At 38.2% G+C, this 23339-nt stretch overlaps 1 protein-coding gene and 1 long non-coding RNA gene across 2 annotated transcripts; one reads left to right on the forward strand and one right to left on the reverse strand.

The window, feature by feature from the left end:
* Window positions 1–994: 994 nt before the first annotated feature.
* LOC147364373 (uncharacterized) lies at window positions 995–7837 on the reverse strand. Its single transcript, XR_015134434.1, has 3 exons — window positions 4437–7837; window positions 2563–2748; window positions 995–1435 (listed from the first exon to the last, which is right to left on the reverse strand). It is a non-coding gene; the product is annotated as an uncharacterized LOC147364373 (long non-coding RNA).
* BLOC1S6 (biogenesis of lysosomal organelles complex 1 subunit 6) lies at window positions 3577–19316 on the forward strand. Its single transcript, XM_086320719.1, has 5 exons — window positions 3577–3763; window positions 7836–7977; window positions 13538–13625; window positions 15574–15660; window positions 16300–19316. Exons 1-5 carry the CDS (start codon window positions 3682–3684, stop codon window positions 16417–16419), a joined length of 519 nt encoding a protein of 172 aa, XP_086176845.1. The 5' UTR covers window positions 3577–3681; the 3' UTR covers window positions 16420–19316.
* The last annotated feature ends 4023 nt before the right edge of the window (window positions 19317–23339 follow it).

Below are 23339 nucleotides of genomic sequence, written 5' to 3' on the forward strand. Positions count from 1 at the left end.
TCTTTTTCTTTAATCTATGTTATTTTTGTTTTCCCCAAAAGTCAGCATCTTGAGGTCTTTGAGCCTTAAGTATATTCTTGTTACTTATGGTGTTTTTGTTTTTCCTGTTAGAAGGTTTAAGTAATATTTGCTCTGCATATTACATTGACCTGTCCTTCAAGATGTAGCTTAGATTAATTTCCTATATTAAGTTTTAAAATTTTCTCTGGTTATCTTCCATTCATGCACTATACAACTGCACACCTGTGGCTGGCTGAATAATGCCTTCCCCTCCCCTGCAAGTGTGTTCACTTTCAATTCCCCAGAATCTGTGAATATTACCTTACATGGTGACAGGAACTTTGCCGATGTGTTTAAAAAGAACCATGATGAGATGGGGAGACTATCTTGTTATGCAGGCAAGTTCAATGTGATCACAGGTCCTTATGAGGACCAGAGGATCAGAATAGAGGAGGAGACGATGCAACAATGGCAGTGGAGGGAGGAAAGGCAGTGTGAGGTGGGGTCATGAGCCAAGCAATGTGGCTACCCTCCAAAAGCTAAAAAAGATAAGAGAGAGGATTCTTTCTCAGAGCCTGCAGAAGTAAGTAGCCCTGCCAAAACCTTGATTTTTAGCCCACAAAGGCTTATTTTGGACATTTGACTTCCAGAATTGTAAGGTAATAAATTTGTGTTAAGCTACCAAGTCTGTGTTAATTTGTTACAACAGCAGTAGGAAACCAATATGACATCATGATGTATTTTATATTCTTCTAGGTCTGTCCACATAATTTAGTACTTTACCATCATGCTCTCTAATTCTACTATGTAAATGCTAGAATATAAATTCCTGGTGGCAGCAAGAAGAATTTTTGCCTTTTTTTTTTTTAAATGACACCCTACAGTGCCTAGTCCAATCTCAGGTACTCAGTTATTTTAAGTGGATTATAACTTTGGTGCATAAAAGAGAATGGCCACTACCACTGGGGAAATTAAAGGTACTTCAAAAGATGTATATAACTCAATGAACTGTTTACTTCTTTGGTATTAAATTCCAACCTTTTGGTTTTGAGAGGTGTTACATGCAGTACTCGGAGAAGGCAATGGCACCCCACTCAGGTACTCTTGCCTGGAAAATCCCATGGATGGAGGAGCCTGGTAGGCTGCAGTCCATGGGGTTGCTAAGAGTCATACACGACTGAGCGACTTCACTTTCACTTTTCACTTTCATGCATCAGAGAAGGAAATGGCAACCCACTCCAGTGTTCTTGCCTGGAGAATCCCAGGGACGGGGGAGCCTGGTGGGCTGCCGTCTATGGGGTCGCACAGAGTCGGACACGACTGAAGTGACTTAGCAGCAGCAGCAGCACATGCAGTACTAAGTGCACAGTATTTGATTAATGGAGGCTGGAACACAGAGTGTCCTCAACAAGGACTACATGCATTGAGTTGAAATCTGTGGGGATAAAGAAGAAAAAGAAAGGAAAAGCAACGTGAGTCTGGCATAAAGTCCTCCTTGTCATTTTTGTCACACTAAGTAAAGTTAAAATGCTTTAAAAGAACATTACTTCTTTTAAATGTTCTTTTAAAAAAACATTTTAACGAAAAAAACATTTTAATGTTTAATTAATTTCATCTATTAAACTTAAATATCTAGCATTTTAAAACCCAAGTAATATGCTTAATACTGTGCTAAGAGATAAAGAGGTTACAGACAATTCATTGAACAAGGGTCTATTCCAAAAGGTTTTAGTATCTGGTTAGGAGATAATGGTGACAATCAACTAAGGTTACCAGGATTTATTAAGTGCCATCTCATGTAATTCAGAATTTGGAGATTACAGATACTTAGAATCTGGGGCTGGAGAATCAATACTTAATTCAGTAAATATTCATTTAGAACCTATTTGGTGCTCTGTGAATAAGTTTCTGTTTGGAGTTTGCAATCTGATACAGGAAGTCAACAGAAGCAACTAATACAAGAATGGATTAAGTGCTAAATAGCAGGAGGATGCTTTGTAGTTGGGAAAAGGTTATTACTGTAATTCCTGAAAGCAGAGTTGAAAGGGGAGGAAGAATTGTGAATGATTTTACAGTAGTTCTTATTTTGGCCAAGCCTTGAAAGATGAGTAAGACTTTGAAAATAATAAAATATTCCATGCATGAAAGGGCATAGTTTTGGGGAGTATGCTCAGATGAAACAAAGGATGTTTGAAAGACAGTGCATTATTTTATTATTCCTATTCCTATTACTTTCCAAATGTTATTATTAACAAATAACCACAAACTTAAGGCAATACAAATTTATGTATTATCTTAGAGTTCTGTAGGTGAGCAGTCCAATACAGATCCCACTGGGGTAAAACTGAGACATGGCTGAGTTCCATTCTAGAGGCTCTAGTGGTGAATCCACTTCCTTCAATTTTCCAGCTTCTAGAGGTCACCGCAATTCTGGCCAGTAACCCTCATCCTTTACTTTTGAGGCCAACATTGCATCTCTCTAGTCATTCTTCATAGTCACATCTCCTCCCTGACTCTCTTCTTCTGCCTCCCTTTTCCAGGATTGAAGCCCCCTGTGATTACCTTAGGTCCACTCAATAACCTCGGGTAATCCATTTTACAGTCGCTGGGACTAGCAACCTTAATTACGCTTTTGTAGTGAAACAACATATTCACAGGTTCTGGGGATGAAGTCTGTGGACGAAGTCTGTGGACATCTTTGGTGAGGGCATTGTTCTGCTTACCACAGGTAGTAAGGAGCACCTAACCCTGAGAGGAGAGAAGGCCAAAAGGGGAAGGGGTGTAAATGCACTGATAAGGTAATTGGGGAGCAAGTTTCTGAGGCTTGATGTAAATTCTCATTTTTTTTTTTTTTTAACAGATTTGCCTGTTGAATAGAAAATTGTTTGGACAGGCAATTTGGAGGTGCAACATTAGGAGGCCACTATTACAGTTTAAGTGAGGGTGTCTAAAGTAAGGAGGTAATCATTTTATTGGTCTGAGGCAGGTTCTGCCCATTTCTGTTTTTCATAAAAATTCATGACATCATCCCATAGGATCTCAGTAAGTGCAGTTTACGGTAATTTGGCTGAATTTGTTCAGTAGATATTAATAGATGCTACAAGCCAGGCCGTACATCGTTCACCTACAATCAACAAGAGGAGAGATCAATCTTGACAAACTCCTAGTTAGCAAGGCTGAAGAGAGCTAAACGTGAATTTTTAATGGGTTCAAATTGCAGTCCTTAAGGTATTTCCTTAATAAGGACACAAAACTGAAAAGCTGCGCCTGGTCTACTGATCAAAGTCCCGACTGCTGGCCCAGGCTCAACACACAGCTCGCTGGTCTTGGAGACCAACCTAGCCTCTTCCAGACACCGCCTTTTTCATCCCGCCCCCCGACCACCAGAGTCGGTGACTCGAGCCCCGAGGCTGCTGACTTATCAGACTCCCAGTCCCCACCCCACTAGCACTTCAGCTGGAACTCCTAGAATCCCCGGAGGCGGGGGCGGGGAGGATAAAAGGCTGTGGGGGGGGGGCGCAGGCCCGGGGTCACGTGCCCCTAGCCTGCCATCTTCCGCTGTCGTCACTTCCGGGTGCGACCGTCGCTTCTGTCCGGGTGGGCTCTGCACGCATTCGGTGCTTCCTCACTGCGTCTGACAGTCTGTGCAACTGCCCCTTCCCTGTTCCCAGCGGGAGGGACATGAGTGTCCCTGGGCCACCTTTCCCGGACGGGGTCCTGGCAGGGCCACCCGAAGGCCTGGAGGCCGGGGACCTGACGCCGGGTAAGTGCTATTGGGCGGGGCGGCGGTCTCACCCAAGTGGGTGGGTCTCGGCTGCCCAGCGGGAGTAAGTTGCTTTCAGCAGCTGCTGACCCGAGACTCTGGCCGCGGCGCGGAATAAGGGAACCTTGCCCTGCCGGCCTTACTACCCAGAGGAGAGGGCGGGAAACGAGATCTTGTGGGTGGAGGGGAGTGGGAAAAGATGGCGTTTGGGGTGCTGTTCGTGGGGGTTGAAAGTGAAGCAGTTCTGAATTTGCTTATTGACTCTAGCACACTGTTGGCTATTTGTTACAAGGTAGTGGTTGAAGATGGATTTGCCAGGATGATTGGTTTGTTATTCAGAGAGCTGAGGTATCCGATATTACTGACCACTCACTCATGAAATGCTTGTCTTGCTTGTTGACCTTATTGCATCCCTGTTTCATCCAGCAGTCTTTCTCAACCCGAATTCAAGGAAAGATTTAAACCTGAATGACCTAAGGCATCTGTTGAATGTAATGAATCGACTTGTACTGCATCCGTAATGGTACTATGTATGTGTATGCACCATCCTTGGGAGAATTGAGAAACAGTTTCTGTGTTCTGTGGTTCAGATGAGGAACCCTAGATAAGAAAGGCTGCAGGACTTTGGACGTGCCTTTACTTGTACTTCCTGTTCCAGAAATATAGAACTTACCGCGAAATAGTGCTCTCAGGTCTTTCTTGGTCATGCTTTTCCTCAGTGATCTCCCTCTTCACACACACCTTCATAAGTTGCTTCTATAAATATGACTTCCTTGTATGTAAATGCAGATTGGGTCTCTCTGCTGCTTGCTCCTGCATCTGCTTTCTGGGTACTTTAACACGGTCATTTTGCACTAATCTTACCCTACAGCATGTACTTAAATAAATGTAGATGTCTGATGCTATTAATGGTGCCAAGTCATGATCTCTTGAAACTTTGACATTATTCTTAACTCTTTCCTCCCACCCCTATCTATTCCAAGGGATTCTACCCTACAAGTTCCTTCTCCCCTTTGTATTTTCACCCTTTAACAATGACAGTTGTAAGGCTAGTCCACCTCCAGTCTCTTACTCTTCCATCCCATCTATCACACTGTCACATCACTGCCCCAAGATATAGGCCCCATCATGTCATTTACTTGCTTGGAAACCATAAATGGCTCCTTACTAAATTAAGGGCCAAACACATTAGCTTGGCACTCAAGGGTCGTCATTGCTGGCCGCATAGTCTTAGAGCTCACTACTGAACATCTCTCATGCTCCAGACACCCTAAACTAACCTCTCTTTCCAGAGCAATCCTATGCTTCTTCCTTTACTCTTGTTGCATCCCTTCTTCTCCAGTCTCAGAATTCTTCCCCATTTGGAGATAGCCCTCTGTAGGTTGTTGGTGGAAGTGTAAATTGGTGCTATCTCTTAGGAAGGTAGTTTTCCAATGTCTGTTAACAAATGCATAAACTCCTTGTCCCATTAACCTAGTTCTAAGAATTTATTCTACAGAAACAGTGACATGAATATGCAAAGACAAGCACAGCTCACTGCAACATTGTTTGAAATAGCAAAAAGTGAAATAGATGTCTTACATTCTGTAGTGCTGTAACAAAATAACATAGACTGAGTGGCTTAAACAGACATTTATTCCTTGAAGTTCTGGAGGCTGTGAAGTCCAAGGTGTAGGTGTGAGCAAAATACGTTCCTGGTGAGGACACTCTTCAGATCTTGCAGATGGCTGCCTTCCACTGTGCTGTCACAGGGTGGAAGGAGAGAGTACTGGTCTCTCTTCCTCTTATTTTAAGGCCAGTAATCCCATCATGGAGGCCCTATACTCACACCCATCTAAACTTAATTATTTCCCAAAGACTCCCACCTCCAAATACCTTTACACTGCAGGTTAGGACTTCAATGTATACATTTTGGGGGAGGACATAAACATTCAGTCCATAACAGCAGGGAACTGGTTAAACAAAATATGGTGGAGTTGTATTATGTTGAAAACAATGGAGTAAATTCATATATGTTGATACAGACGATACCTGAGATACATATTTATGAGAAAAGTTACAGTATAAGCAGTATTTCATTTGTGATAAAAACAGGGTTTAAGCCTGAGTTTGCAAAGACAATTTCTTGAAGGCTATTTAAGAAAACTCCAGAGTGACTCTGTCTGGAATAAGATAGTGAGAGGGCATATTTTTACTTTTCAGGTTATGCCCTCTTCTATTGTATTTTAAGTTTTTTACAATGAGTAACATTTAAAAAGAAAGAAAAAAGAAAGAAATGAAAATTCTATCCCATTCTTCAAGCTTCAGCTCAAATGCCCGCACCTCCTTTAGAATTGTTCCCCAATATCCCTGGTGAAAGTAGTCTTTCTCTCATCCAAGGGCACCTCTCACATTCTCTGATTGCCCTGTATTGAGCCCTTTCAGGGAAGGGGACTTGCCTCATTATTGTTGTGACCTCAGAAACTAGTGCATACAGTATACGTGGAGCAAAAGTTTCTTGTCTCTGACAATAAAGTACCTTGAACTTAGGGAATAAATGTGTGTAAAAAGACAAGTAACTTAGACTCTTCCAGATACTAACCAAAAGTCTGGGGTTGGGGTGGTGGGGAGGGTAGTGTCTGTGAATTAAAATGTTTATATAGAGTAAGGAAGGTGTATTGGTTGTTTTTCCTTAAGGTTGAAATATTCTTAGTTGTTTCTGCTTATCTGTGATACTTTTGTTTTCTATATTTTTTTAAAGAGAGTTGCTGCTGTTTGCACTATTTTGTAAAGAAGGCTTTAGCAGTGGCATGAATCATCAGATATATTTTATTAGGTTCCCATCTGATGGTACATCAATGGCAATATGTGTACCTACTTCACTTTTCCCATTACATTTTTATTTCATTTGTGGAGTGCTTCAGTTTATAGCTAGCTCTTGTTTTAATATTGCCTTGCAACCTAGGGAAATCTAGTTTGTTCATGTGTTTCTCAGGATCCAAATAAAAACCATGCTATTTTATTTTGATCTTTAAAAGATAATTTTGAATATATGACAGCATGTTGTTTTTCTCAGTCTTGCCAAAATTTAAATCTGTGGTAAAAACTATACTTGGAAAAGAGCTATAAACAGTGTATTGTGGTAAATGTATTCTATATAATGACCTAATTTGATATTATAGGTTATTACCAGATTATGATTAAAGATAGGTATTTCAGAGTTTAATATTAGTTTTAAAATGCTTTGGACTACAGTTTTAATAATGTGACCATTCACCATTTTTTTTTTTTTTTCATTCTAGACCAGTGATTCTAAAATCTTACAATTCACTGAACCCTATTTAGAAAATGTTTTGTATCTTTCTTGGTACGAGTAGTGATTGATGGGTATTCATATTAGACATTTTTGAATGCCTGGCACAGTGGGTACACTGTTATTATTCAAAGGAAGAGTATGAAAAAAATATTTCCTGGCATCATGTCTGGATTTACACAGCAACGATTACTATACACTATTTTCTATGATAAATTAAGGTACTGAATCTCAAGAGAGGAGAAATTCTTAGAAAATCTCTCTCTTGCTCTCTGACAGCTGACAAAACAACTGTCCTTTTACATGTAAGTAATATATCAGGCTATCTGCAAAATAAATGTTCATCCGTTTCAATCCATTGAATTGAAAAAAATATTTTTAGGCATTGCATTTGAAATATGTCTAATTTGAAAAAGAAGAATTTCTTGCTTCCATTCAGTGATTATTCCTTCCTTTTAGGACTCAGACTCCTTTAATAATTCATTGAAAACTCTAAATCCTCTACCCTGAAAAATACATAAACATGGAAATTGCATGTGTTAATGTTCTTTTAATCTAGACCTAACCTTGTGCTAGTAACTTAAAAATATTTTTTGAGTGTTCATAGCTTAATTTATAGAGGCTTCTCAGAAGGTAAAAATTAAAAAAAAAAAAGATACAGTATCCTGTGTGTGTGTACTCTGAGCTCCACTGCCAGCTTCCTTCCCCCCATCCCTACTACTCTCTTATCCCTGTGTCAGTTTAAAAGCTTCCTAAATATGATTTTTTGCTCGGGGACAGGTTTAAGTGACACTTCTCCAGATGAAGGGTTAATAGAGGACTTGACCATAGAAGACAAAGCTGTGGAGCAACTGGCAGAAGGCTTGCTTTCTCACTACTTGCCAGATCTGCAGAGATCAAAACAAGCTCTCCAGGAACTCACGTGAGCTGACAAAAACCACTGATGCCCTCATCTCTCCTCTGGCATGGTCATAATTTACTGTATAAGTAAAGTATATATTGTATTAGGGATAATACTTTAAAGCATATAATACAATAGAGTATTTCTTTATCTTTTGTGATAGCAAATGGACATGGAGTAATTAAATTACACATATACTATACTGTAATTTAAATGTAAAAAGTGAAATGAATGCTCCTAGAGTATTTGATATCTTCTAAGAATGATTAATTTTGGTTTCTCACCACTATTTTAGGAAAGTACTGTCTCTTGGGAATGTTGCAAATGGGTTTATATCTATTTCTGAGTAGAGTTGCAAAATTGTCTCCATGAGAGTCACATTTGTTTTCTATTGTTGGTTCACATGAGTTGCCAGAAATTTATAATTACCTCTTTTTGAGATGACCCATTTCAGTCCTAGTTAATGGAATGGAGCTCTACTAGCTAACTAAAAGACTGGGGAATAAGCTAAGAGAGGAACAGGATAAGGGAGAATGGAGCCCATAGTGTGTGATCAGAGTGTGAACCCAGAGTGTGATCAGTATGCAGAAATTACACTCTGACTTTATCAGTTCCCACCCAAAAACAAATAACCTGAGTTTCTAATTCCTCTTGGGTTAGGACCTCTCTGAATTGCCCACACTGGCCTATTATTTCTTTTTTGCGGTGGTCAGTTTTAAACTCGCCATGAACAGCTGCTGCTTACTCTTTGAAAACTGATCTCACAAGCCTTTATTAGGGCAAAAGGAGAGGAGTAATCAACAACTGTGTCCATTTTTTAAATATTAGTAACCAATGTTACAATCCTTGGGTTTGAAGATGATAAATGAGTACAAAGATGATACTGTGTTCTATTACATGTGGTACCCTACTGTAGTTAAGGGAGTTTGTAACATTCTTAGTTTTCTGCTAGTTCCAAGTGAGATATTTTTTTATTCCTTGTGTGTGTTATGTCTTGTATTTTAACACCAGTCAGTGCTTGTGGCAGAAAAGTCATAAAGATTTTGTGAGTGAGTTTGGATGATGTATGATAGACTGAAGGAGGGTAAGCAACTCTGCAAGCAAAGCACATCTAGATAACACTTTATGTATAAAAAGCTGGGAATCAAGTAAATGGAAAGTGTAAATGGTGAGGACATTGGCTGAAATTTAGTGTTTGAACACGACTGAGCGACTTCACTTTCACTTTTCACTTTCATGCATTGGAGAAGGAAATGGCAACCCACTCCAATGTTCTTGCCTGGAGAATCCCAGGGACGGGGGAGCCTGGTGGGCTGCCGTTTATGGGGTCACACAGAGTCGGACACGACTGAAGCAACTTAGCAGCAGCAGCAGCAGCAGCCCCATTTATCTTCTTAGGCATCTGGACAATGATGATGAGGATGATAGTAATTTCAGCTACTATTTATAACAGTTGAATATGATAAATAAGCAGTTAGTAAAGTTCTTAAGTGTTAAGGAAAGATAAGCACTTAGTATGCCAGCAAATTTGGAAAACTCAACAGTGGACACAGGACTGGAAAAGGTCTGTTTTCATTCTAATCCCAAAGAAAGGCAATGCCAAAGAATGTTCAAACTATCGAACAATTGCACTCATCTCCCATGCTAGCAAAGTAATGCTCAAAATTCTCCAAGCCAGGTTTCAACGGTACGTGAACCATGAACTTGCAGATGTTCAAGCTGTATTTAGAAAAGGCAGAGAAACCAGAGATCAAATTGCCAACATCCGTTGGATCATCGAAAAAGGGAGAGAGATCCAGAAAAACATCTACTTCTGCTTTATTGACTATGCCAAAGCCTTGGACTGGGTGGATCACAACAAACTGTGGAAAATTCATAAAGAGATGGGAATCCCAGACCACCTGACTTGCCTCCTGAGAAATCTGTATGCCGGTCAAAAAGCAACAGTTAGAACTGGACATGGAGCAACAGAGTGGTTCCCAATCGGGAAAGGAGTACATCAAGGCTGTATATAGTCACCTTGCTTATTTAACTTATATGCAGAGTACATCATGAGAAATGCTGGGCTGGATGAATCAAGCTGGAATCAAGACTGCTGAGAGAAATATCAATAATCTCAGATACGCAGATGGCACCACCCTTATGGCAGAAAGCAAAGAAGAACTAAAGAGCCTCTTGATGAAAGTGAAAGAGGAGAGTGAAAAAGTTGGCTTACAACTCAGCATTCAGAAAACTAAGATCATGGCATCTGGTCCCATCACTTCATGGCAAATAGATGGGAAACAATGGAAACAGTGAGAGACTTTATTTTTTGGGGCTTCAAAATCACTGCAGATGATAACTGCAGTCATGAAATTAAAAGACGCTTGCTCCTTGGAAGAAAAACTATGACCAACCTAGACAGCATATTAAAAAGCAGAGACATTACTTTGCTGATAAAGGTCTGTTTAGTCAAAGCTATGGTTTTTCCAGTAGTCATGTATAGATGTGAGAGTTGGATTATAAAGAAAGCTGAGCACTGAAGAATTGATGCTTTTGAACTGTAGTGTTGGAGAAGACTCTTGAGAGTCCCTTGGACTGCAAGGAGATCAAACCAGTCAATCCTAAAGGAAATCAGTCCTAAATATTCATTGGAATATTCATTGGAAACTGATGTTGAAGCTGAAACTCCAATACTTAGGCCACCTGATGTGAAGAACTAACTCATTAGAAAAGACCCTGATGCTGGGAAAGATTGAAGGTGGGAGGAGAAGGGGACGACAGAGGATTGGATGGTTGGATGGCATCACCCACTTGATGAACATGAGTTTGAGTAACCTCCAGGAGTTGGTGATGGACAGGGAAGCCTGTTGTGCTGCAGTCCTTGGAGTCGCAAAGAGTTGTACATGACTGAGCTACTGAACTGAACTGAGCTGAAGCAAACTTCAGAGAAAGAAAAAAGAAATGTATGGGTCAAGTTAAGAGCTTTCTAGACCGTCCCATTGATCAGTGTTTCTGTTCTTTCAGTAATACCATGCTATCTTGATTTTTGTAGTTTCTGTAATGAAATTTGAAATTTGGTAATGTAAGTCTTCCAGTTTTATTTTTCTTCTGTATGTCTTGGCTAGTCTGGGTCTTTGGCTTTCCATGTGAATTTTAGAATCAGTTTGTTGACATCTACAAAATAACTTGCTGGGATTTAGATTGAGATTGCATTGACCCTATGGATCAAGTTGGGAAGAATTGATATCTTAGCATGTTGAGTTTTTTATTCCATGTACTTAGAATATCTCTTCCATATTTAGATCTCATTTATTTCTTTCATTAGACTTTAATAGCTTTTGCATATAGAGCCTATATGTATTTTGTTAGATTTATACCAAAGTATATTTTATCTGACAGGGATTATTGTCAGTGGTATTGATTTTTTATTCTAAGTGCATTGCTGGTATGTATGAAAGCAGCTGACTTTTGTATATTAACTTTGTATTCTGAAACCTTGCTGTATTCATATTTTCATTCCTGATTTTCTTCTGTTGTTGATTCTTTGGGATTTTCCACATAGGCAATCATGTTTTCTGTGAATGAAGACAGTTTTATTTCTTCCTTTCTGATTGTGTATTTTTTATTTCCTTTTCTTGTCTTACTGCATTAGGACTTCTGATACAGTGTTGCCTAGGATTACTGAGAGTGGACATCCTGATATTTAGGTGGAAAGCGTCTAGTTTCTTACTAGATGCTGTGGCTATTTTTTTTTTTTTTAAGATATTGTTTATCAGGTTGAGGAAGTTTCTCTCTTCCCTATTTGATGAGAATGTTTTTAATCATGAATGTGTATTGGACTTTGTCAAATGCTTTTTCTGTATCTGATAAGACCATATGATTTTTCTTCTTTAACCAGGTGATGTGGTGGGTTTCACTGATTGATTTTCAAATGCTGAACCAGCTTTGTGTATTTGGAATAAATCCCACTTGGCTGTGGTATATAATTCTTTTTTATACATTGCTGGATTTGATTTGTTGATATTTTGTTGAGGATTTTTGCATCTATGTTTGTGAAGGATAATGTATAGTTTTCCTTTCTTGTAAACTTTTCCTTCCTTTCTTCCTTTAGTTTTCCTTCCTAAAGTTTTCCTCCCTTTCTTGTCTTTATCTGGGTTTGACTTTAGGATAATGCTGGCCTCATAGAATGAATTGGAAAGTGCCCCCTTTGCTTTCATTTCTAAGGGAGAGGGTGGAAAATTGGTATAATTTCCTCCTTAAATGTTTGGTAGAAACTGTCAGTGAAGTCATCTTTCCTGGTACTTTCATTTCTGGAAAGTTGTTAATTATAAGTATAGGCCTACTTAGATTATCTGTTTCTTCTTGTGTGAGTTTTGGTAGTTTGTGTCTTTCAAGGAATTAGTCATTTCCATTCTAAGTTATCAAATTTGTGGGCATAGAGCTATCTGTGGTATTCCTTTATTATCCTTTTTAACGTCCATGGGATAAGTAGTGACGACTCCTTTCCATAAATTATGTTAGTGAGTTGTGTCTCCTCTTTTTCTTTGTTAGTCTAGCTAGAAGGTTATCAATTTTATCAGTCTTTTCGGAAGAACCCACTTTTGATTTCTTTCTGTTTCTGTTTTCCAGTTGTAACACTGTGTTTTTGCTGTCCTACTTGTCTTGGATCATTGACTTGCTGAGTTCTCCTCTCATCCATTCAGTGTTTCACCCTCTGTTATCTCCAGTCAGAGCTGAAGGGATACTTATGACCTGTGGGGTTTGTGTGCTGAATGAGGAGATGTTATAACTGACCTTCAGTCTCTTCATTGCTATTTCTTTTTGTCATTATTGTTCTCTGTTTAACATAGTTTTGCAAGCACATCATGTCATACCTTTGTTTGTCTATATTATTATTCACAGTATTTAATTAAATGACCCCCCACCCCCACCCTGTGTCACTTATTCCTGTGATCCTAGCATTGGTTGATCTGGAGAAGAATATCAGAGGAGTTGGTTTCTCTTCCTTAATAGAAGTTTTTTTTTTTTTTTCAATAGAAAGTTTTGAATCAGATTTTAATGAGAAATCTTAGAAATTACCTAATGTGACCTTGTTACTTTGTAAATGAATTTAGGTCCAGAAAAACTAAATTTCCAAGATCATACAACTGGTTATTATCCCTTGATACTGCACTTTCCCAGCTCTAATCTGAAAATTCATGACTTCTTTTCCTTTATGGTAATGTTACAATTTTAATATATATAAAACATCAGATTCTTGGGCAAGATAGTATAAAAAAACTTTTTCAGGGATAATACAGAGAGTTGCTAGAAATAAGTAATAAAGTAATAAGTAATAAAGAAATAAGTAATAAAGTAAATAAGTCTGATGTTACTGGAATCTGAAATTGAGGCCAGAATAAAAGACATATTTACTTATCAGAATGTGGCTTTGGAATATTATTTTGAAAAAGATTATGTTAAACTAAATAAGCGTTGGAAAGTCAATAATTTCCAACTTAATCTACTTTTAACATTAACCAAGATGAATGTGATGCCTTTTACTGAACAGTCACTTAAAGTATATAGAGTTTATTTTGGCTGTATGCTTTTGTTTCAGACAGAACCAAGTTGTATTATTAGACACACTGGAACAAGAAATTTCAAAATTTAAAGAATGTCATTCTATGTTGGACATTAATGCTTTGGTAAGTATGATTTGGGGGTTTCCCAGGTGGCTCAGTGGTAAAGAATCACCTGCCGATGCAGGAGCCACAGAAGATGTGGGTTCAATCCCTGTGTCGGGAGGATCCATTGGAGGAGGAATTGGCAACACACTCCAGAATTCTTGCCTGGATAATCCTGTGGATAGAGGACCTTGATGGGTTACAGTCCATGGGATCACAGAGTCAGCACTTACTCTCAAGTATGATTTATTTGACAACAGCTTAGAAACAGATTGTTTTAGAAATAGTTTTATCCTCCCAATTTTGTACTTAGGTATGTTTGAGATTTTTTTTCTCTAATTTTTAAAATTTAGAATGTGTTGTTTAACAGTAAACCTTGATTTACTTTATTAGATCTTCTATTGTCTTGAATTGTTAACTTTCAAATGTTAAACTTGTGATAGGAAATTGAACTTGTATATGAAAGTCTGGAGTAGATCTGCTCTTAAGTAAAGACTAATAAAGGAAAGTAAACGTAAGGAATTTTGGGGGTGCTGTTTTTCCCCTTAAGGAAGACCATCTCTCTTTATCAAGTACATGGTTTTTAAAATTACCATTTATTTAATTGTATGGTATTTTTGTAATGCATCTGATCTGATAACAAATTAATGCTGAAAGAGACTGACTGTCCTTCATGGACCCTTTGTATCTTTGAATATAAGTGACAACAGTTGAATTTCACCAGAAGCTTTTTAGCTTTTTGATGAGAGGAACTGATACACTTTATTTTAAAAAATGGAGAATTGACAGAAATAAGGAACTTGTGGCTGCCTTTCTCTTTACCCTGAACATTAGAAATAGTGTAGTTTGCATGATTTTGTGGGCTTTCATATATATGTCAAAAAATGGACTTTTCATTGGAAAAATGTGGCTGATTAATGTTTTCCTTTTATAACAATCAAAAATCAAGTCCACCTTCTCTAGTGTTAGGCAGTGACGTGTGGTCATAAGTACAGTCTCCTAGTCAGTAGTCCCTGATTTGTGAAGGAAGTGGGCAAAACCCACCAACTTTTGTCTTTTCCCACTGAGTTCATATAGCAGCAGAGCACATATTTGTTGAATGAATTAAGGATAAATGAAAGAACCAAGCAGATGTAATACTGTTGCTTCCATATGAAGGGGCAGAAACTAAGTCTTTTTCCTTCTCTCAGCCCAAGAGTGGTTTTGATTGTCATGTAGGAATTGATAATAGAAGGCCAGAGAGAGAAAGAGGGTCTGTAAGCTCTCGAGCTCATCAGACTCTGACTTTACTTGTAGCTATGTTAAGGCTGCTAAGCTCACTACTGACACACCTTTCGTTTTTGTTACCTGATCTTCTCTCTCTGTCATCTTGCTTCCTGAGAAAGAAGTGCTTTTTTCCTTCTCTCCTATCTCTGGCTAAAATGGAAAGTCTGTACATCATTCATTGGGAAGAAAAGTGTCCTTACAGAGGTTATTCTCCTTGGTCTGACTTCAGAAGCCCAAAGAACATGACCAAGCTTGTCCACAGCCTTCTCAGGGCTCTCTGGCCGCAGCTTGGTTTTTCCAGATGGGAACTGTCCTGTGTACCCTGCTCGGTCTTTCCCTTGTAAAGGCAGTACAGAGTGTTTTACTTTTCTTGAATGAAACTGGTAACCATTGTTGGATAGTCTTACTAAAATTTCAGGATTATACTGCATGTTTTTAAGGCAAAATGTTATTTGTACAGAATATAAATGTCTGTTTAGTAACTTTTTAATCAATCTGAACTGAATCCAGTATTCTCAAAAGCCCAACTAGGGGTTTAAATTAAATTTGAACTTTTGAAATTAAAATGTGGAGATAATTAAAGCTTCAAAAGTTTTGACTAATTTAGGAAGAATGAACTATAACTTAGATATTGGCTTATTTATCCATTTTGATATTTCAGTCTGTTTTAAGTTGACTTTTCATTTTACTTTTCCATCTTAAGTTCACTGAAGCTAAACACTATCATGCCAAGTTGGTGAATATAAGAAAAGAGATGCTGATGCTTCATGAAAAGACATCCAAGTTAAAAGTGAGTTGAAAATTCTTTTACAGTCTTTACAGAAGTAGAGGATTGTCTCTTTTTCTTCAGAATTCATTTTCTGACTTTTTATATATTCATATACAAGCACATATTTAATTCATGGTACATTAGTTTCTTTTAAAACACATTCTTATGAACCCCACTGGGCTTTTCTATTAATAGCTGGGCTAGTGGGCTCACATTCTCTGAATATGTCACTGTAATTGTCATTTAATAGGAGTTTTGAGTAACAAACTTTTTATATCAAGGAGACTTTAAATTACCCAGAACATTAAAAATTGTGAATCACTATATTGTATACCTATAACTTATATTGTACAGCAACTATACTTCAATAAAAAAATTGCCCAAGACGAATTTAAAAGTTAAATATGAAATTTATTACTATATAAAAGCACCATTACTTAAATTTTTAAAAAAAACTTTTAAAGGTTATTTTCCGTTTACAGTTATTACTAAATACTGGCTGTATTCCCCCTGGGTACAGCACACCTTTGAGCCTGTCGTACACCCGGTAGTTCGCACCTCCCAGTTGCCTCTCCCCATAACCACTAGCACTACTGCTTTTAAACTAGGCCATAACCTACAAGCCTTTTGTTCTCTTGGCTTTTAATTTTTTTGACTTAGAAAAGAGCACTTAAACTGCAGCAGAAGAGGCAAAAAGAAGAGTTGGAAAGGGAGCAGCAACGAGAGAAGGAATTTGAAAGAGAAAAGCAGTTAACTGCCAAACCAGCTAAAAGGACGTGAGAAGTCAGATGTTTGTATCCTTCCTTTTCCTGTTCATGTTCTGGATTTAAGACGATGTGGTGTAGAATTAATGTTAAGGTAGTGCCTTATACCACTGTGTTCTGTTCTGAAATCCTTTTCCAGGAGTGCTGTTTCTCTTCATTTCAGCCATTCAAGAAGCTTTTTTTCTGAGTAGAAGACATAATGTTGCCTGGTTTGGGTATTTGTATATTTGGATATTTGTATTCAACTTTGTTTTGCTTAATTTTTAAATTCATTATTTTGGCCTTAGGTCATTTATAAACTGAAAAATGGTTTGATTGTTTTAATAGTCTAGACTCTTTAAATGGTTAAAATTTATTATGCATTGTTTAGCCTCTTAAAAACTGTGGATTTGAAAGTTTCAGTTTTTTATTTTATGAAATGATTTGCCTTTCTGACAATACAATACTGGGTTTTGGCAGTTGCCTTTTCATTGTTTGGTTAAGAAATGCCAACTGTTTAATCACATATGCCACTGGAAAAGAGGTGGTATAAGCCTTTGTGAAGAACATGATAGAAAAGTATGTACACAGGAAATATTAGCATCTTAGACATAGGATAAATGAACAAGATGCCATAGAGGTTCCACTGACCATATACTTTTATCTGTTTCCTAGCTTTGTTGTTGCTGTTTAGTTGTTATGCAGTTCTTGGGTTCAAAGTAGATTATATCTATTCCTAAAGTTGGGTGAGGGTGGTGTAGCTTTCACACAAATGCACTTAAATATTCATAATTTTTAGTCATCACACTCTGTGAGATACAGTTGTGAAGTTGATAAGATAATGAACTTGACTTCCCAAGTGGAAAGTGTTACTGCTATTTCTAGCTATCCTCTGATTTGCTATGTGGCCTTACGTGTGGTTACTTTTTTGTGCTTTAAAAAAAAATTCTTAAAGTAGAATTATACATGGCAACTATCCATTTTACAGATAGTGACAAAAATGGTAGAAAACTAGTAAATAGCTTCTTCGCAAAGGAGGCAGCATGATACCCTTGGTGTTTTCTAGATCCACCCCCTCCCCAGTATTAAATGTAGAAATTTATTATGTGAGGGAAATATTATGAAGTTTCATTATTTTAAATTGAGAGTGTATTATTCACTGTTTTAATATTGTTTAATATCCAACTGATGTCCAATCTCTGTTACACAGAGACTGTACAGAGTAGGTTGGGTTACAGATTATGCTTAGAATGTGTGTCTCTCATAAACTACATTACATTTAGTGGGCTGGAAGCACCACCTCTAATCACATCCCAGGATGGAGAAAGCATTTAGATTTATGTTAAGTGCTAAGAACTAGTCTATTTAAAGATTTTTCCTTCTTTAGTGAATTATGATCTCACAGTTCACTTGACTTTGACCGTATGTGTAAGAGTAGAAATATATTTTATTTTTAAAGGCTAAGTGTTACCCTCAAAACACTAGTTAAAACTACAGGGGTGGCAGGATCATGAGTACTGGCAGGACGTCACCTAAACTGCGGAATGTGCTCATTCACAACCCGACAAATCTGTGCATTGTTTCTTAAGAGTGGTTTATGGTCCACCTGCAAGGATTATTTGAAATACTGGTTCTTGGATACCACTCTCAAACTACTGAAGCAAATCTGTTTGCTTTTCTTTTTTTTTCCCTGTTTTTTTAAAAAGTTTTGTCAAATGACTCAGATGTACTTTATAAGTTGAGAACCACTGGTCTGGTGATCCAGGGCAGAGTCTTCCAGTCTAGGCTGCATATTATCACCTGGAAGCTAAAAAAAAAAAAAAGAAAAATGTTTCTGGAAGATTTTTACTCATTAGTTCTTAGATAGGGCCCATGCACATTTTAAGGACCCTCCTAGATATAAGTCTGATTCAAGGAACCACTGGTTGAGACTTTGTAGTGATTTAGATTTATAAGGAATAAAATAATGTGAAAGCTACCCAGTAACTCTTGGGATTACTCTTATGAACAAATTCTTAAACTACTGCTTTTGATACAAAGTCAGATTTAAGACTGAAATAAATAGTCAGGAAATAGATATAGAATTCTGGTAAACTGAATTTTTGTGATCTATTTTAAAACAGATCATGTTTATTGAATGAATGGCAAGGTACATGTATTTTTAGAAATGTATTTACATTTTGAAAATTTCTTAAAATGTCGAGAATATGTATTGGCATCCACTATTTTTGGGGCTTCCCAGGTGATGCAGCAGTGAAGAATCTGCTTGCCAATGCAGAAGACTTTTGTAAGAGACTTGGGTTTGATCCCTGGTTTGGGAAGATTCCCTGGAAAAGGAAATGGCAACCGACTCTGGTATTCTTGTCTGGAAAATTCCATGGACAGAGGAGCCTGGTGAGCCCCAGTCCATGGGTTTTAAAGAGTCTGACACTACTGAATGACTGAGCACACAGCACTATTTTTAGGTCAATTGTAAAACAGAAGTACTTTTACCTTGGTAATTAAAATCTAAAACTTTCGCTGTATTTCAGTAGCATACATACATATCTTGTTGACTAAAACTGAGCAGAACCCTTAAATTAGTCTTGCTGTTTTTTGTACAAAATAATGAATTGGTACTTAAGTTGAAAAAAATTGCCTTTGGTGTTTTGTTTGAAAAAAACTGCCTTTGTTTTGATTATGTTTGTATATGTTTCAGTACGTATATCATGTACGTACTAAAGTGATGGGAATTAATTTTGTATTTACTTTGCAGGAAATATCTTGTAAATATGCAAGATGTTGAATGTAGTATGGATTGTGTCCGCAGTGAGATTTTTGGTGGGTATAGTTTATACATGCCAATTATATACCCTCATGTACTTGTCTGATTTTGAGCTTGTAAAAATGAGAACTCGTTTTTACACATTTAATAAAGAAAAAAAGGTCTGTGAATTATCCAGTATCATCTCTCAAGCACTGGTGTGCACACAGCACTGTACGCTTCACTTTATGTACTTTATTCAGACATTCTGTTCCTTTGCTTTCCTCTCCTGTCATCTTCCTCTCAGTGCTCTCTGTAGGTGTGTCACAGAATGACTGGTGTGCTTATGAGATCCTTTTCGAAAAGGTGATGGCAAGTGTTATGAAAAGATTCTAGCTGAAATAACCCAGCTTTATAAAATTCTTCTCTATTTGAGAAAATATTATACTTTCAGTGGTTTGGTAAAAAGTGCTTCATGAAGACCATATATAGCCTAGGGAAACTCCAACTATGATAGAATATTTTAGGTCAAATTTTTTATTTTTTTAAGCTGGTAGTCCTTGGGCCTCTGGAGGAGGGATTTCTGTGGATGGCTTTTGAAAGAGACATGAATTCTCATAAATTTCTCACAGAGATTTGTATATATGAGTTTCTCAGGATTGAGTCTACAGATTTCATTAGATTCTTTTACAAATATATGTGTATATATATATATATATATAGTTTCCTCTAAAGCAGTGATTTTTAATCATTAACATTCAGACCTCACTGTGTACATATTTTAAAAAGTAGTTTCTAGGCTTTCCTTTTGAAGAAGATTGTTCTTATGTTATATATTTGTTCAGAAATTATGCTTGTACAGGTGACTCAGACATTTAAGACTTGTTCTGGTTTAGCTCTGCTTGCATGTATGAGGCCAGGTGCCATCTAGTCTTCAGGTTAACATTTGAGTGAAGCTATTCAGTAGGTTTGTTTTCAGAGCCACTAAGAGTGTTTAAGGGAGTAGTCAAGGGAGACGGTTCTAATGACTAGTTTAAAAAGCACTTAAAGGAAAAATTCCAAAGAAATACAGGGTAAAGGAAGGGCAGTCAAAGAGAAGATAAGTAAAATTTGATATGGGTTGAGTATGGTAGTTGAGTAAGAGAAAAGGAAAGGCTAAGACTGAAATAGAAGGGAACAGTGATGTATCTTTTGTGAACCCTGAAATAAGGGAGGCTTATAGGCATGTGAAGAATAATAAATCAATAATATTCACCTGTTTTAGATTAACATCTCCCCCCCCCCCCCGTCCCTTCATCTTAAACTGAAGAAAAGGTTGTAGCTAGCTGTTCAGTCTGGTGTAGATCATGCATATTCCCAAAGTGCTTCAGGAGGCCTGCAAGGCTCAAATCTGGGTAAGTGTACAATAGGTGCTGCTCACTTTCATTCCAGATTTGGCTTTTATTAGGACTTTGAAAAAGAGAGTCAAAAAAGCATATTGAATTTGGTACAAGTGAATGAAAACAAAATCTTAAAATCTGATTTATATTTTAGTCTCATCTAGAAAATACCGTCACAGCAACATCTAGACTGGTATTTGTCCAAATAACTATATAACATGGTCTAGCCAAATTATCAGAGAAGGCAGTGGCACCCCACTCCAGTACTCTTGCCTGGAAAATCCCATGGATGGAGGAGCCTGGTAGGCTGCAGTCCATGGGGTCGCTAAGAGTCAGACACAGCTGAGCGACTTCACTTTCACTTTTCACTTCCCACTTTCATGCGTTGGAGAAGGAAATGGCAACCCATTCCAGTATTCTTGCCTGGAGAATCTCAGGGACGGGGGACCCTGGTGGGCTGCCGTCTATGGGGTCGCACAGGGTCTGACATGACTGAAGCGACTTAGCAGCAGCAGCAGCAGCAGCCAAATTACTGGGGCTTTCCTGGTGGCTCAGACGGTAAAGCATCTGCCTGCAATGTGGGAGACCTGTGTTTGATCCCTGGGTTGGGAAGATCCTCTGGGGAAGGAAATGGCAACCCACTCCAGTACTCTTGCCTGGAAAATCTGTGGACGGAGGAGCCTGGTAGGCTACAGTCCATGGGGTTGCAGAGTCAGACACAACTGAGGCAATTTACCATGTAAAATTAGCCATCACAGTTGAGACTGAATTGAATCTAATAGAGATAAACGGATACTTAAAATGGCTATAATAAAAACCTGTATTACATAAATGCCAAATACGGAATATTAAAAAGATTAAGTTCCTGAAATTGTAACATGGCTTAGGAGCCGGTAATCCTTGGATAATCCAAGCCATTGCTTCTATTCCTGATTACATACTCTACTAGATTTAACAAGATAGGCAGTCCCAAGATCTTGGGAGTAAAATGAGCTCAGAGATAATGTGTGTACTAGGCTGTAGAAGAATTGATGCCACATCTATTGTAGCATTATTCCTTCTGTATTAACTACGGGTCTGTTCAGTTTTCTTAAAAATGGCGTCAAGGAATAGGTAAATAGTTTTAGAAAAGACTCAACAGATGAACACACCTTAGATTTAAAACCCGATGAAACACAGAGGGGACACTGCTGCCATCTTGTGGTACTGTGCTCCCCTAGTCTACGAATTCTGTATTGTCTCAACTAGTTTGATGAAGTTTGGCCTAAGCATTTGCAACTATAGTTTTTTTGTAAGTCAAGATTTTCTGTATGATCTGAATTTTTGTTTAAGCAGTGAAATGTTTGAAAGTGATCTGTGAAATATTTGATAAGGTTTAAAATTACATTTTTCTAACTTTTTGAATCTTTTAGTTTGATGTTAGGCTTGAAGTTTCTTTTTTTTTTTTTTCTTCTCCAATCATATAATTTGTCATCATCCACCATGCTTGGAGTCCTGTTCTAAGAAAAGCATTCTAGGCCAAAAATAGATCTGATTGTGGGCAAAGATCCCAAGAGTTCTGTGCTTTGATTCACCTGACTCTTCCCCTTGGTCCTTTGTTGATAGGATCTGGGGTGAGCACCTGGCCCAAGGGCAGCCAACCCGTGGGCTCAGTAGTGGAAAAATTAGTCTGGCAGTAAAAACTCTGGCTAGATGGGGACATAGAGAATCTCTTTGGCTTAGTCAGTTACTGTTTTGGGAATATGTAGATCAGAGTACTCACTTTTAGTACTTGAAGGAGAAATGAGAACATACATGGAAACAGAACAGCTGAGTGTATTGGTTGAGGGGAGGAGTAGGGGTCCATGAATTTCTGCTTCTGAAATGGGACAAGGTCTTAGGCCCCTCAAAATGTCTTGGATCCTGAGAGCTATTTTCCTGTAAAGGCTTTGTGCGACCTGGGTGCTGGGTTTTTCTTAGCTTCCTGTGGGCTTTGATTACTGGGCTAAGATTGCTATTTTCCACAGATATTTTACAGTACCACCCTTCTGTTCCCTACTTCCCTTATTTATGAGACAGCCTTAACAGTTCTCTATTTATTACAACTTTAAGCATCTAACATTGTCATTGTCTCCTGGGTTGCTATAGCATATTATATTTTTCAAAATGTTTTAATGTGCATTATCTAGTTTCATAAGGAACTCTGGCTTCCCAGGTGGTACAGTGGTAAAGAATCCACCTGCCAATGCAGGAGACGCAAGAGACCTGGGTTTGATCCCTGGGTCAGGAAGATTCCCTGGAGAAGGAAATGGCAACCCACTCCAGTATTCTTGCCTGGAAAATTCCATGGACAGAGGAACCTGACGGGCTACAGTCCATGGGGTTGCAAAGAGTTGGACTGAGCACAAACGCATGATCTAATTTAATAATAAGGATGCTGTTTAGGAGATTATGTGTTTCCATGCCTGCTAATCCAGGAATTCAAGGCGGAAGGCAACACTGGCCAGCGCCCGGGTGAGTCCTGCCACTAGCCCACACTTGTTCTCATTGCTTGCAGCGTTTGTTTCTTGTTTTGTCCAATTTCTTAGAGAATTCTCATCTCTAGCTGGATCCATAATCCCATGTTCGCTTCCAGCTCATTCCCAAGCCTCAAGTTCAGAGCTCCAGCTCGGTTGAGCATCTGTCACATGCCAGGTGCTTTATACGCGTCAGCTTGTAACAGCAACCTTAGGAGTTGCCACCCAGCACCATATCCTTACCCGCATTTTATCGATGAGGACATTTTGCAGTTGAGGACAGCTGAGACACACTGAGTCTGAGTAACTTCCCAGATCACACAACCACAGTTGGTGGAGT

The sequence above is a fragment of the Bos grunniens genome, chromosome 10 (assembly GCF_055505025.1).
Source record: "Bos grunniens cultivar Pamir isolate PY7600 chromosome 10, Bosgru_T2T1.0, whole genome shotgun sequence".
Taxonomy (NCBI): domain Eukaryota; kingdom Metazoa; phylum Chordata; class Mammalia; order Artiodactyla; family Bovidae; genus Bos; species Bos grunniens.

Coding starts and splice junctions, on each gene's coding strand:
- BLOC1S6 (XM_086320719.1), top strand. CDS start 3,682: ATGAGTGTCCCTGGGCCACCTTTCCCGGACGGGGTCCTGGCAGGGCCA. Junction 7,978..13,537: donor CAAGCTCTCCAGGAACTCAC/GTGAGCTGACAA, acceptor CTTTTGTTTCAG/ACAGAACCAAGTTGTATTAT. Junction 15,661..16,299: donor AAAAGACATCCAAGTTAAAA/GTGAGTTGAAAA, acceptor TTTTTGACTTAG/AAAAGAGCACTTAAACTGCA.